Below are 15,809 nucleotides of genomic sequence, written 5' to 3'. Positions count from 1 at the left end.
ATACTCATGCAGCAGTTTTGAATACACTTGTTGACTGGTCACTTGCCTTGAGACATTTTATCCCGCTTTAATAGCTGTTTTAGTTACAAACCAACTAGCAGTTATAGCTTGTAATGTTGACTGTACACCCTGGGTTATACATCCCTGGTGTAGTCTAGTGTAGTGAGGGACTAAATGTTCCCATCACAAATTCCTCATAAGACAGTTACATTTTTTATACACAATATCCCACTCAAAACTATCAATGTGATGCAAAAAAAAAAAAGGTTACATTTGTCACGTATGATGAAGAATAGCAGAAATTGACATAGTGATGTCACCCATCTGTTCCTGAAGAGTAATGAAGCCTTTCATTGGCAGGGGCCATATTGACATTTTTTCATGCAAGAGGCGGGCTTTAAGGCTCCTCACTAACAGCTACAGGTTGCCAGACCTGTCAGTCATGAGAGCTGCTCCTCTGATTGGGCAAACTCGTAATCTTAATATCTTCTAAACTGCTGAGTTAGTAGAAAAACTCACTCCTGGACAGTGTTACCAGGCTGTCAATAATGTTTTTTAATGCTGTAAAAATCAGAGGGTTTTTTTTGGCTTGGTGTAAGTGGTTTCTAGTTTTGCTGCAGCCAGCCTCAAGACTATCAGCAAACTGAATGCATCTTTTGGCACTTCCTCATAGACTTAATTTTTCTAAACTAGATGTGGCCCCTGGTCCTGCTACAGTGCCCCCTTGGCGTCTGCTCCAAGATTCTGCATGCCACGTCTGACTGATCTGGAAATTAGTCAGGTTGCTTAGGTCAATATGTAGGATGAAGACGGAGATTTGTAAAACCATACATTTTTGGAAACCTTATAACATAACAAATTAGAAAACAAATGTTGCCATTTTTTTCTGCGTTTGTTATGGCAGCCATCTTGGATCTTTAAATATAGCCTCTTTCAAAAACAAATTTCTCCATATCTTGTCTCCTATATGACCTAAATTCATGGTTTCAATGGTTAAATCTACATTTTTGGGGGCAAGGAATCCAATGGAGTTGACCTTCCTTGTAATTGAGGTATGTATGGTTGTGTATTTTGCATCTTTATATGATAAAATGGTATTTTATGGTCATTTGGATATGTATTTCGTCCAAACAATGTGATATTTCACTAACACTCTTTATCACATCTTACAAAAGACAACTCTTAAAAGACAATCTGCCCATTCATCAACTTTGAGGGTCCCTTAAAGCTATGGTGTATGATTTGGAAGCTTTGTACATCTTAATAACACCGCTAATAGCGCTGTTATGGTCCTGTGGTCCAATCTACACAATATAAAGACCAAAAAGAACGAAAAAAATCCATTCATTATATCCGATGCAAACCTCCATACTAGTTGTGAGCTGTGAGTCCATCCAATCTGTCTCCCTTGCTTCACACCGTCACGCTCATGGTCCCACCTCGTCCTTCCCCACTACCCCTCTCATGTCAGCTAGCTGCTTAGCTACCGAAGCGTCATGGAGCCAGAGAAGACCCAAACCAAGAAGCTGTTACTGTTACCCTCCACGGGGAAGGGAAGAAAGCGAAAAAAATTCAAGGAAAAGGCTGAAGCAAGGAAGAATTATGTGCGATACAGGTGCCAAACGAGACTGAATATTGGAGAACCCATACATGTCTTATTTACAGCGTAGTCAGCTTTGTTGAATTCCTTGCCCCCAAAAATGTCGATTCAACCATTGAAACCATGAATTTAGGTCATCTAGGAGGTAAGAGAAACTCGTTTTTGAAAGAAGACATTTTTATAGCTCCAAGATGGCTGCTATAACGACCTCGGAAAAAATGGCAACATTGGTTTTCTGATTTGTTACGTTATAAGGTTTCCGAAAATGTATAGTTTTACAAATCTCTGTCTTCATCCTACAAACTCATCTGGCTGAACTTAGTGGCCATGACTATTTCCTTAAGCCTTCACTCATTGTATGTAATGATGTTGATGAATAATGGAACTGCCACTACTTTCCACAGCTGTGAAATACATAAATACACGATACGTGATGATGATACGTGGGGCAAAAAAAGCTGCACAAAATGGAAATATTCAAGTTGAGTGCAAGAACTGATAATTGGTGCTCTGCAGTAGTTCAGGCCTGTATGGATTCTTCAAATGCAATGAGAGAAAATGCTTGCCCTCACCGCAAGAAAGTTAAGACGAGAAAGCACAAGCACACACACACACACTAACACGAGCACGCATGCACACACACACACACACACACACACACTGATACACTTCACTTTAACTAAATCAGCAATGTCAGCAGAGGGTACAGAGAGAAGCACAGGATGAGCAGCGCTGAAAGAACTCTGACATCCCCTTAGCTGCTGTGAATACTGAGACAAACACAGCAGTGTCCACACACACACACACACGCACACACAAACACACACATACATTAACACACTCAAGCAGCTGCTCTTACACATGTATGACTGGTGCTGCTGTCGCTCTCCTGTCATGCGTCACAGCCAAAGACAGCCGACCAATCACACTGAAGCTCCTTACTCATATCCACAGTGACCAGCATTTGCCCAGCGGGACTCTGGTTACCCAGGTGGAGGCGTTCAGCAAACACCTGCAGCTGGATTACTACAGTGTGCACTTGATGAGCCACCACTTAGCTTCTGTCAGAGCCACAGTTTCTTTTATTTCCCAGCTCGGCTTGGAAAAGACGCTGCCATTTCTGAGGCTGAATTAGCTGAGAGTTTTTCTTCCTGACGTCACTCCCGTGACCACATTTCAACTCACCAAATACATATGAAGGCCATTGTTTTCTGAGGCCACACTTAGAGTAGTACTCAGAAGTATGTTAGCCAGCGGTGCGGGGTGAGACACTGACATTAGATTTACAAATTTATGAGCCAAACTGCGTGGCTTATGAGCCATTCCATCAGCAGCCTGACATCAAAAATTGGTAAAAATTTAGATCAGAGCATACAGAGAGCAAATCTGCCCATGCAATTTCTTATTTATTCGGCACTCATTAAGTGGCATTAAAAACAGGGTTTTATGTCATGTTTCCTAACGTTTTACGTCTAATGTTCTTGCATAGTTCTTTTGGGAATAGTAAGATATGTTAGGAAGGAGAGCCCGGAAAAGATTAGACTTTTGAAAGAAAGAGATTAGACTTTTTTTGTTACCTGGCTACACATAGATTGTCCACTGTACAGACTCTGGCTGTAAGAGGGTATTTTGGCTTTAGAACTGCACAATGGTAAAAAGCAGAGTCCCACTGTCCATCACATTTACAGTTTGTGGTGTGGCCCATGTAACAGGAAAAAAATTGGAAATTAAATTGATACTCCGGGATGGAACAAGTTGGGTTCTATCACAAGGTTTAGGGCAGAAATTACCCCTACAGCAGTGTTTTTGTGCAGCAGAAGCACAGGGCGCACGCAGCAAGGACCCCCTCCCTGCTCGTCTGCCGCTTTCCTCTGCACTCAGACGGGGCCATATTTTACTTGACCAAAAACACAAATAAACGGACTCCCACCGAAAAAATCTGATATCGGTCTGCATTCACGCTTTATTTAGAGAATTTTCAGCGTGTTACTTTCACACAAAAACACCGCTAAATAAGGCTCTAGTTCTCATCATGTCTCTTCGTCCTGGCAGACTACCTGCGTTGGTTTATATCTGACACGCCGCGCGCGTGGACTGATACACTAAGCAGAGAGCGCCTCATAGCCAGCTGTGGCTCTGCAGCGGAGGTAGTGCCGTTTTACGACACAATGAAAACTAGAGCCTTATTTAGTGGTGTTTTTGTGTGAAAGTAACGCGCGAAAATAAAGTGCGAATGCAGACCGATATCAGATTTTTTCAGTGGGAGTCCGTTTATTTGTGTTTTTGTGTTTTCAAAGTCAGGTGCTGTGGTGGAGAGAGCACATCTCATCTCCGACGTAACATCTAGTCGAGAGGGTTAAACTCGTTTTTTTTATTGTTATTGTTATTAACAAAATAATAATTGTTATAAAGGAAAATGTGTGGTGTTTTAATTTTAATGAAATATATGGGCCTATTCAATCATTAAAAAATATATTAGTATTTTTTTATCTTGGTTTTTTTTTTTAATCAATTGCTGGAAATTCCAGGCAACCCTATTGGAATTCCAGTCGACCTCATGTGGGGTCGCGACCCCAAGGTTGAAAAAGACTGGTCTAGGGCATGTGTAAATAACTGCTAAACATGTCATTCTCCACAGTCAGATGAATCATTGTCTAATCATCATTTTTTATTGGCTTGTATTGATTTCTGTTTGTGTTGCTGGAGCTATCAAAAATCAAAGTTGGTATTTAGCCACCGCAAGCTTGAGTAGGAAGTATCAGAGTATGACTGGAAAAATGCATGAGTTTGCAAGCCTTGTAACACGGCAGTAGACATCAGCAGCCTAAGCAAATACGTCAGAGGACTTGTTTTCCACCATGTGACTACAGTCGGTGTAGGAAGCTTTATTGAAGTTTCACTCCTAAGATAACATGTAATTGTAGCTGGGCGAGATTGACACAACCATATCTGACCTCATGTGTCATTACTGACTACCTGTCACTGAAGAGCCAAGTTCATTCCAAGGAGTGAGGAGGATTTTTGTGTTTAGATTTGTCAAATCAGCTCAGTCCGAGGGTTTAACAACAACACAACATGTTAACAGAAAATAAATTACTAGCCTAAGTGTAGATAAGACAGTAAGGCGTAATTATTACAGGATATTACATCTGGTGTCTTTGCGCGTGTGTATGCACACTCTCCTGTTCCAGTCAGCAGCAGTGAGGGGAGGGTATGAGTCGTATTAATACAACCACAGGGACCAGGGACTGGTGATGGTTGCCATGGTAAATATGGCACCCTGTCGCGTGCTAGCAGTCCCCTCCTCCCCCTCTTCTCCCCTTTCTGTTTCATTGCTCTCTACTACTAGTATTCCTCCCCATGTGTCTTTCGTGGCTACCTCTCTTTCTCTCCTATCACTTCATCATCTACTGCTTTGTCCTTACCCAAATTTACCTCTCCTCCCTCCTTTTCTCCTTCCCTCCCCCCATCCCTTCTTCACGCTACAGTGGTGTCCCTACAGGCTCTAGACAGGCCCTGAACGCTGTGCAGAACGAGGCGACCTTCAATGCATTCGACTGATTGAGTAACGCACTGGCATGGCACCGAGACACAACATCCCCCCCGCTTATCCCTGCCACGCCACACTCATGGCACAACATCCCAACAGTCACATATGTAGTGATGTCTCACAAGTGCTATAATGATGTGATGCAACCGCTGTAGTGATGGGAAACACCATTCATCAGCTCCTCCGGGATGCCAACATTTGTCACGATCTGCTGTGCACATTGCATACAGCACACATACAGTGGTCATACATTTTCACAACAATGCAAGGGAATTCATTCCTGATATTAGCTTTTCTCATATCGTTGTAGTCATATTGTCTTATTGTCTGTATTAACACAGTACAGAGCACAACTGAATGATAATACAACCTATTCATTCCTAAATCAAGCTTGAGCTGCGATAGATGATTTAAAGAACTCAGATTTATAATTATCTTGAAAATAATCACATCAAGATACAGTAAAAAATACAATTTAATAACCAAAAGATGCACTGACTATTCCTTAAAGATAGCCTGAAGCACAGTTAAAGCCTCAATAAGTCTGTTTTAACACAAACATGAATAGAGCAGCTTGAGTGTAGTACAAAGCTCAAGTACTACAATGATTTGAGAGTAATGAGTTCAGCTTTTCTCTGTTCACCCTGTAGTAAAGTCACTGCAAAGTGGTGCCATTAGACACAGGCTTACATCATCCACTGGATGAATCAGAGGACGTTTTCTCAACTCAGACCCCCTTATGAAATGTTTGTGTTACAATACAACAGGCTGGTCAACTCGTCTCATACATAATTAATAAAAACATATATGGCACACAATTTTTGTCTTTATCTGATGTTTTTTGGGGTTTTTTTGCACGAGGCAACAAGGTGAAAAAGTATGTAGCACACGAAACAATAGGCGGCCTAAAATAAGCATAAGAGGCACACTACACTGGGTAAATAATGACTTATTGTTCACAGAATACGGGGTTTTACCACCCCATGTTTCCTGACAAATGAGCACTCTGCACTTTTTATTCTGCATTATAAGCTAAATGTTGTAATGTTTCACCTGCAGTAATAACTACAGCCTACAAGCTAGCTAAATAAACCCGTTGAACCGGAACGAACAATGGTGTCAGCAGTACTACTTAAAGCCACGGTGTGATGAGGGTGATGTTTGGCTGTACCGGTGCAGCTCACCTGTCAGGCTGTCGTAGCACTCGATTTCGGTGCTCTCCACCGCTCTCCGCTGCTCCTCGGTCAGCTTGGCAGCCGCTTGGGTCAGCAGGTTTACCTCAGAGCCCGTCGTCCCGTCAACGACATGCACCCCTTTGAGTTGCAACAGCGCCCGGTGGTACTTGCCAATCGCCTCCCGAAATTTCTTCTCCTTGTAGCAGCGGTGACCCTCCGCCTTGAAGTCAATGGCTTTCTGGATCTTAACCTCCATCTCCGCTTCAGCTGAGCCGGCTCGATACCCGCTGTCGACTCCGGCGGCCGCTGCAAGGCTCCGGCCACCGGTCTCCGGGTAGCTCTTCAGGCTCTTTATCTGGTGTTGTTTGGCTTCCATGTCTCTCAGTGAAAGCGGCTGGAGCGGGCCATGGTGCTCGGACACGAACGGGTGTTTTGTTGGGGAGGACCGGAGCAGCGTGCTGTGCATAAAGGATGCGGTATGGAGCGGCAAAAGCGGCTGAGCAGGCGGTGCCACCGGAGGAACGATGTGCCTTGAAAAGAAAGCTGAGAAAACGGTTTCAGAAACGTCTCCTGTTCGGTAACTTGTGCTTGGAAATTTTTTAGAATAAATTTGTAGCTTTTAAAAGAAAAGTAAGGCTAGAAAAGCCCACTGAAGCGGCCTAAATTTTACAACCGTCGAAGGAGCGACTCGTTGTTCTGGTCCTCTCGCGGAAGGATGCTCTTGCGGATCTCTATGGTAGCAACCTCTGAGGCACGCGCAGCTTCAGCACCACAAACAGCGCACGCACACAACAACCCCTCCCGCACGGCATTGTGGGTAAAAAAGGAAGAAGTCGTGAGGCGTTGCAGCAGTCCAGATTTTACGTGTCAAAAAAATCAGATAAACGTGACAAATGTCCTGAAATAGGACGGCGTTATTCTTTGTCATAGTAATAATTGATCCGTGAATTGAATAATACAAAGAGTTCTCTATGAATCATCTTTTTACTGGGCTATTCATAAGGAGATCCAATTGCAAACAACACGGCCTCATTAAACAATCCAGGTGGTAGTTTCATTTTAAAAATATTTAAATGACTCAAAAACAGCACTGTGACAGATTGAAGATGACGTCACACCAATTGTTCAAAAGCGGTTATACACCACTACAGAGAAAATCAAGATGACTCAGCTTCAACTTTAACTGATACCCCGTGTACAAACAGTAAACTGTGGCCAAATCAAATGCTTGATGACTTCAGCTGATAAGGTTTTCATGGAGATGCAGACAGACAGCAGGAGGCTACAGGGACCACAAGAGCAGGAAGACAGCGACCCCAAGGGGATATAGCTACAATTACAACTGCAGAGCAACAGTCTATTATTTTGGATGAATGTCACGTTATTTATAATTATCTATCCTTAAGAGGGTTGTAAAATAATTTTATACAGCTTTGTGACTCACGAAGTCCATCTAAGGTTCAGTCATTCCAGGAGCATGTTAATACATGTAACAACATTTTAAAAAACTTCATGTTACCCCCTATGGAGGATCTCCTCCTGGGTGATTTTACCACAAGCAGCATATGCTGCTTGACACAGTAATTTCGTTATAAATTACAATTAAAATTTCACCATCATTCTAATTCTCAAGTACATATCAATTGCATCCTTTTTTTACTAGAATCAGTTGGTCAGGGTCATGCCACGACTTTCTGGTTGCAGCTTCATAAAGTCATCCCTGATGAAACAATTAACATAAAACTCAGACAGATCGGCCAACAATGTGCAGCAGAGGCCTCGTGAGTGGGAGTTCAGAGGATTTATTGACCAGCTATGTGCTCCCAAAGGAAAATAAATATTGACTTAACTGTCATGTCAATAGTTTAAAAGGTTGATTAATGCAGTTCTTAGTGGTACTATTGGAAATGTCTCCTTTTAAGACAGAAGAAAGAACAACAAGGATGTTTGGACCCTTTTAATATTTTCAAAGCATGTTTTTTCCAAACAATTTTTTCCTTTAAAAATTCAGTTCCTGGTGTGTTTTGTACTTTTGTGTTCTTGAAAACAATTAAAAATTCCTTGACATGGTTTTAAACACTCACTTATTTACAGTACAATAAAATTCTGGTGTGAAGTCTGAAAGATCAAAACAGTACACAGGTGTTAATGACCCATTCAGAGTGAAGGTGAACTACCTACTGAGACCCCTGACATGGCCCCCTGACACCAGGCCTGATGGCATCTCTGAGTTTCTTTACAAGAATACATGACACGGTAACATCCACATAGAAAAATATGCAACAGAGTAGGTTCTGTGCTGTTCCAAATGTCTAACAAATCTAAAACATTTTAAAATAAACAGTATTCTTCTGATCCAGCCTTCAAGTAGGTGGTTGTAGAAAATGTTCAGTATTATGGTACAAAAGGTGACATGCACTTACTTTAAGTTAGAGGTGTGAACCTGTGCTCCACAAAGCACATAAGAAGAAGAGGTGCAGTGCTTTGTTATGACACTTGAGTGTTCAGAGAGGTTGTTCTGTGTGACTTTTTAATGTCTTAATACTGAAATGAGGCAGTCTTCCCTCTTTACTTCTACATATTTTCCAACTTTTAACCAAGAAAGCAGAGGTAATTATGAAGCAGTGAAACTAATAAAGAGTCGGAAGATTTAAATTTTCCCAATGTTATTGGGGCTTTTTTTAGACTTGAGCAAACTTAAATCGCCTGAGGTGTGAACAAAAATCATATATTTGTTATTGTTTCTCTTTCCTTTTTTGTATTGAAACTGTCGTACACTGTTGTTCTGTGGGATAACTTAAATCAATCATATTTTGACATTTAAATTAGCTTTCTTGCATTTTCCGACAAAAGGATCAAATATCTTATCAGTAAAATTTCAACTAGCTTTAAAAAATAGGAATTCCAGGCAGCAGCAGTATCTTTGAGTGTAGTCTTACAGGGTAAAAGTAAAAAAGAAACCAGCTTGGTTGACATGCTCATGCCTTAAGCTAACATTTAAAGCTAAATAGGTATATGGCAGACATGGCGGACACAAAAAACAGCTTTTGGGTCAGGCAACATAACATACGGAGAACTTTGAGTTCTCAAATCAAAGGTTTGGACTTTACAACAGTATTTTTTTCTGCAATGGCAGCATGACTAAAACATTTTTTAAAATCTATTTCAGACTAACACTAAGCAGCATTAAGTTCCACATAATCAGGCTGAAAAAAAAATAAAACAAACTCTCCAATCTGCATTCCTGCAGGTAGCCAGGGGAGATGCACATAAGTGGTGATACAAATTGTACAAAGGTTGATAAAAATAGTCTGAATAGTTTTTAGGGGAGGGATTTGTTAGGTTTTCTTGCTACCCAGTCTTTTAAAAACACTGATAGCCCTGACGTCCATCTGTGCCCCCACAGCATCCCCACTAGCAGACCCCGTGCTGCTGCTCACCTTGGGACTTGCTATGGTCAGTCTCTCCTGAGCTCTGGGCCGGGTGCTTGTCACCCTGTTGTCCTGTGTGTCAGCAGGTGTAGATGCCACAGTCGTGCTGGAGTGTGTGGCAGGGATCTTTCCCAGTCTCTGAAGTACACTAATCTTGGCAGGGGGGAGACCATTAGGAGAAGGAGAGGAGGAAGAGGTGGGAGTGTCAGAGGGAGGTAGCTTGAATTTGCCTCCTAGGCGCCTCAGGGTGGTTGGAGCAGGTTTCATTGCTGACTCTTTCTTTTGGGAGGGAGGGGCTCTCTTGAGCACACCGGCATACTGGAGGACAGAGCCTTCCCCGTCACTGTCATCCTCATCATCCACCTCCATGTTTCCAGCCATTTTGCTTAGCCTAGGTTCTTCTCCCCCTCTATCCAGGCGGCTGAACACACCAGTGGGCTACCAAACATGAACATTTTAAGCATACAACTTTTTCTCCAGCTTGTATATATACAAAACCAAAATCAGATAAATAAGATCTCACCTTGTTAGTGCCTGTTGTTGTGTCTGCCTTTGATTCAGCTCCAAGTCTTGCAAACACAGAGGTACGCTTCAAACCTTTTAGGACAAAAGTCAATCTTTGATTAGACTTTTTACATTTAACTAAGGGCCTGTGTCTACTAATGGCAGATTTTTGGTGCTGGCAACACTTATGGTCTCAGTTTCTTAGCACTTCACAACACTGCTTTTGTTGCTAGATTGGGAACGTCAACTTGCAGTATCTTGTTTTCTCATTGGTAGTGAATGTCAAGTCTTTTTTAATTTATTCGGTTTTCGTTCATGCTTGCTTTAACTCAAAGCAATGTTGTAAAAACAGGTAAAACAATGGAAAGTAAAAGGAATCATGTCCTAAAACTATAAGCAGATCCAGATTTAAAAGACATAAATTGTAAAAACATACATAGGTACATTAGTGTGTTAACTGCTGTGCAATAAATCTGGCCCCTTCTTGATTTTGATAGGTTAGTAAGTTCAAAGTGACAGTGGAGGTGCAGTGGGGTTTTATAAATGGGACTAACTTTAACTGAAAGCACTGTGAAAAGAGTAATGAAAAAGCAGTAGTATAGAGGGTTTTGGGGCTTGTGGTGACAAGTACTGAGAAAAATTGAACTTTAAACGTTGCCAGCACAAAAAGTGCTTGATTCAGGCCCTAACCTTCACAGCTTGACTGCTGCCAGTGTCGTTCTATTTTTTCATTACAAAGTAGCTGCTCAAACATATTTACCTATTCTATTAATACTTCTTGGTTGAGTTGTGCCACTGATAAGAAACATAAATGACATTCTATTTATGAGCTTAGGATTTCCTTCAAATATTGTGAAAGGAGACATTGCTTTTTAAAATGATAGCTTGAGGATCAGGATTTAGAATTGTGTCATCTACTTCATTTAATATACTGTAACCAACCAACTTGGTTCTTACTCTCTACAAAGGCAGAAATATGAAAGAGGGGCCACAAAAAAACAAAAGAGTATAAAGTTCTGATCAAATGCGAAGTATTAGTAAAGAAAAGGGGGAAATTTGAGCCGCTGTGATTATTAGCCCAGAGTTAGTTGATTCAGTTCAAGAAAACGAAAATGTTTAATAATGATTAGTCTTGGTGAGCAACAGCAGTAATCGAGCGAGTTGTCAACGAGGCCATCGGGTCAGGCCTACCTTTCTCGGCCTGCTGGGCAAGGATGCGACGTGTACGAGGCGTGGTACCTTTGGGCATGTTGATGATGTACTTGCCTTCCATCTCAGCTGTCACTCGCCGGCGCTTCACTCCTTGCACACCGTTCCCCTCATCAGCTGGTTGACTTACAACTGAGGTGAGAAAACGTGGATTAGACAGTGGTGGAAAAACTTGGGGCTCATGGCTCTAGGGGAACAAGACTGATGCAGAGTGAGGTAACTCCCTGTGATGTCTACCTGCTTTGCTGCCCTTGTTGCCTTGCATATTGGACACCGTAACAGAGAGCCGGTTGTCAGGTCGACGTGCTGGAGTGGCTGGCGGGGAGTCATGACTCAGAGCGTTGGCAATCATACGAGTGGCAGCTGAGAAAAGTAGGAAAAAAAAAGAGGTGTTACTTATCTTGTCTCCTATATGAGCTGCGGAAACATATCACCCTCTGTCCTGTAGACCAGATCAGAGGACAGATGGGCTTCAGAGCTGTCATTTGAAACGTGCAAGACCTCAACAGATATGCCAGTTATAAGCTTTCACTAGAGAACAAGTTGTTCTGCTAATATTACGTAAAGCGGACGCACTTTTATCTCCAAATGAGTACGGTTTATTATGCTCCAATGCTTGATATAATCATGAGAATGACAATTGTTTTGCAAAGCTTTGGGCAATTTCAGGGTACATTCAAAATAAGTACAGGACTTATAATCTTTTTCTGAACATTATCTAGTCAGACAGCTTGATAACTGTTCTTTCTATAATCCTGTTTTCAATTCAAGTGAAGACTTCTAGCTGTTAGCGGATATCTACTGATATAGTAAACTATTTTATTCATTTTAATTGAACCTTTAGTCTGGTTAAATTTAAAATTGGCTTTCAGAGGTACAGGAAATAATCAGAATCACGATGGCTAAAGAAGTTACACATCATGTAATCCAGGGGTGGCCAACCTGTGGCTCTTTATCTTTCGGTGTGTGGCTCTTCGATCCATTCATAACAAAATCATATATTTGTTGTTATTGAGTGAGTAATGAGTAGTGGTGTGCCAATCAATCTAAAATATTAATAAACTGATGCCAACGTAGGGATCAGTATTGATCAATACTTGGGTGATGAGATGGATAATTCAGTTTGATTTTCTCGTCTCTTCTCTACATGTGCTCTTCTCAATCGCTCATGTGCTCATAGCTATCATTTATCTGTCTATCTATCTATAGACAGACAGTCAGACAGATGATAGATAGATAGATAGATAGATAGATAGATAGATAGATAGATAGATAGATAGATAGATAGATAGATAGATAGATAGATTGGAACCAGCAATGGACTTACAGGTGGTAAAAACTCTGACATTTGGAAACATTAAAGTCAAACAGTTCCTCACTGAAAGTCACCACTTAAGCTTTTGAAGACTTAAGAAAAGCACAAGCTCCAGGGAAACACCAGAGAAACATTTGGTTCTCTCTAATGTGAAAAGATACAGGGACACTTGTCTTTAGAAACAAGGCCTCACTGTGAAGACATTCTTAATCTAATATCTACAAGTAAATTGTTGTTCACTGGGGCTAAGATTTAATCCAAAAATTAATTTACAAATAAATAATAATTCTAAAAAGCATATTATTATCAAAAAATCAAATGTCATCTGCAAGTGTAATATAAGGTGGGGATTGCAATAAAATTTGACAATTAAAGACTAGACTTATCCGAGGGGGAAAAGCAGACACCATATCCCCCATAGATGCTACAGTATTAGCCATGGGAAATTTATGTATGATGGAAGGAGAGCACTATGTGATCACTTACGAGTATTGGCGGTTCTTCTGAGCTCAGCTTTAACGCTTGTCTGTCCTGAGGAGATAGCTTCTGTGGCCATTTTGCACATGTCCTTGAAAGGGAACACAAATTAGTGATTATATAAACTTAAAGCCTACAACGAGTCACTGACCTGACAACAGCAACTTCAAAAGACATCCATTCTGCATGACTGCATTCACAACAATAGATGAGGAATTCAAGCGGTAAATCATTTCTATATGCCTGCACCAAGGAAGACAAAGCATCTATTTTAAATAGTTTTTATTGTTGAAGAAGATTTAAATGTGTAGTCTAGTCTCACCTGTCTGTAGACTTGCTTGGCATGTTTTAGGATGGCAATGATGTCACCGATGACTGTAATGCCGAGGTCCATCATGATGTCTTTACTGAGGTCCATCAACATGTTCTTGTGGATTCTGTAGGAATGAGAAAGACCATAAATCATTATATTTACTTCTGCTCTAAAAATGGAGTTGTATACAAATGATGGAGAATATAAGAGACCTTTTTAATCAATCATCAACAGCAGAAACAAACAAATTCAGGGTTTCTCATCCATAAGATGTTGAAATAACAAAGAACTGTCAGTACCACTTATTCTCAATACTGCTGTGCAACCTCATATCTTGCTTAATTAGGACAGGGATAATTTTGAACATGGTCTTAGAGTGAGTGAAACCAAAGAAACCTTTCACTGAATGACTTGGGTTAAGAAAAAAGAAAATGTCACCAAAGAGAAAAGACAAGAACAGCTATCTCTATGTTCGCTTGAAGATGTGATAATATAATCGTACACTTTGCCTTTGAGACTCTCCACAAATGGCTGAGACCAATCAGTTAATCCAATTTATAATTTGCCGTCACCATTCATTGATAAAAGAGGCTGTAACAACTTAGTTACAGCCTAGTCTGTGAGGGTGCATGGGCATTGACACAGTAGCACAACACTGAGTAGGCAAAGCTGTTTCTGTTAATGAATAGGAAGCAAAAGATTACCTGTTGTCCACAAACGAGACTGCATAAGTTACTGCGAGACCAGCTGGAATCCCAGCATCCTTGAAAAACTGGATCCACTCTGAGGTGGCTAAGTGAAGACAAAAAAGACCAATGTTAATGGTAAAGATAGATAAAATTTTTCAAGAACACAAAAACTATCAACATAGCCACTTACATGTTGACAGTGAATTTTAATTAGTAGGGCTGCAGCTAATGAATGAGACTGTAGACTACAGTGGAAGAGGGCCCCGGCATAAAACTGCCTGTGGGAGACATAAACCTGAGGAGACAGCAGCATGCTGAGGTCTAACACATGCTGACCACGGCCAGCTGGAGGTTATTTATAACACCAATTATGAAGTGTCGTCTTGTCGCTGGAGTAACAGATACAGGGTGATGGGTGCACAACAGCTGCCAGAACAATGGCTCAGTCCAACATGCTGTGACTAATACTGATGAACTCATAGCTACACGGAGAGATTATTCACAACGTGGCACTTTGATAGCTGACTAAGATCGTATGACAGCCAAACAACTTACTTGAAAAATGTATAACTTTAAGATTGAAGATCTACTCATACGGAAAAATCGTGTTTAAAAGCAATAATTATTAGCTTATTCATGTTAGCCCAAGAAATGGCTAAACCCTTTCAGCCATTCATATCTGCAACTAACCACTGGTCCACAGCAGAGTTCTCACTTGATATCTGTTTTAATCATTGAAAGTTGAATGAAAGATTAAAGGGAGTAAATCGGGTCTGTTGGCAAAACCGTTTGTGTTAGCATTCTACATTAGCATTGTTTTAGCGGTAGCTCCGGCATTGAACAAAAGACGCCTTCGACGAACTGCGGCACCCGTATTTAACTGCCCTAGAGGTCGAAACTCTACATGCTGTTCTGAATTAATAATCTTAACATGCCAAATAAAATATCTGATTAAGATGAGTTCATTGTTGCCGAGCGGTAACGTTCGTTAGCCGGGCCTCTCACCTGTTGTCACAGACGCCATGTTTACAATAAATGTGTGGTGACGTCAGACACATCCGGATGGCTCGCGCCGCTCCTGTGACGCAATTTCCTTCAGGAAACTGTTAAAAAGTCTCTGAGAAATGTGAAATGTGTACACTAGAGAGCAACAAAGACCACTGACAAACATTGAACTCACTCAGCAGAGTAATTCATCATCATTTCGCCATAAAAGTGTATTTTCTCAATTTGCTATTGAAGCCTTAATGTAAATTAACATGTTATTGGAAAAAGTGCAACATGCGTTCTTCTGGACATGTTTTCTGGAAACCTGGCAAATGTAAGTATGATCTGCACCCCCCTGTTTGCTCTGCTTTATCTCCAACAAACTCTAGGGGATATACACGGTGAGTTTTTCAGTTTGTTTAAATGGTTAGCTAAAACTAGCCCAAAAGTGCAAAGCAGCCTTAAAGGAAAAACGTCAAAGGTCTCATCAGTGGCAGTCTTGCCATGAGACAAGGCCGTCAACTGCTCCGAACTGCCCCATAAAAGGTTCAATGAAGTT

At 41.1% G+C, this 15,809-nt stretch overlaps 2 protein-coding genes across 4 annotated transcripts in view; both read right to left on the bottom strand.

Moving 5' to 3' along the window:
- The window catches only part of ttc9b (tetratricopeptide repeat domain 9B), a 30,992-nt gene extending 23,891 nt beyond the window's left edge, over positions 1–7,101 (bottom strand). The window contains exon 1 of the mRNA XM_074680234.1: positions 6,335–7,101. Coding sequence (XP_074536335.1) covers positions 6,335–6,791 — 457 coding nt within the window. The 5' untranslated portion in view covers positions 6,792–7,101. The remainder of the gene's footprint in view (positions 1–6,334) is intronic.
- A 1,161-nt stretch (positions 7,102–8,262) lies between these two features.
- cunh19orf47 (chromosome unknown C19orf47 homolog) lies at positions 8,263–15,359 on the bottom strand. 3 transcript variants are annotated; one of them, XM_074680284.1, is made up of 8 exons: positions 15,269–15,359; positions 14,279–14,366; positions 13,584–13,698; positions 13,271–13,352; positions 11,707–11,832; positions 11,452–11,601; positions 10,280–10,353; positions 8,263–10,194 (listed from the first exon to the last, which is right to left on the bottom strand). In XM_074680284.1, the coding sequence occupies exons 1-8, from the start codon at positions 15,285–15,287 to the stop codon at positions 9,664–9,666; spliced, it is 1,185 nt and encodes a 394-aa protein (XP_074536385.1). In that variant the 5' UTR covers positions 15,288–15,359; the 3' UTR covers positions 8,263–9,663. The 3 variants fall into 3 exon arrangements, with proteins under 3 accessions (XP_074536385.1, XP_074536386.1, XP_074536387.1); XM_074680285.1 differs by having other exon boundaries at positions 11,527–11,601; XM_074680286.1 differs by lacking the exon at positions 15,269–15,359 and adding an exon at positions 14,454–15,258.
- Positions 15,360–15,809: the final 450 nt, after the last annotated feature.

This window comes from Halichoeres trimaculatus, unplaced genomic scaffold, assembly GCF_033239565.1.
Source record: "Halichoeres trimaculatus isolate MK-OKI-2021-1 unplaced genomic scaffold, fHalTri1.1 fHalTri1_scaffold_9, whole genome shotgun sequence".
NCBI classification, from domain to species: domain Eukaryota; kingdom Metazoa; phylum Chordata; class Actinopteri; order Labriformes; family Labridae; genus Halichoeres; species Halichoeres trimaculatus.
The sequence above is the reverse complement of the archived record's forward strand: the minus strand, read 5'-3'. Positions and strand labels throughout refer to the sequence as shown.

What these genes read in the sequence shown, in the direction of transcription:
- cunh19orf47 (XM_074680284.1), bottom strand. An exon ending in CAACAAGGGCAGCAAAGCAG is followed by an intron (nt 11,602 to 11,706) that starts GTAGACATCACA and finishes TTCTCACCTCAG; the next exon opens with TTGTAAGTCAACCAGCTGAT. An exon ending in TGCCCAGCAGGCCGAGAAAG is followed by an intron (nt 10,354 to 11,451) that starts GTAGGCCTGACC and finishes TTGTCCTAAAAG; the next exon opens with GTTTGAAGCGTACCTCTGTG.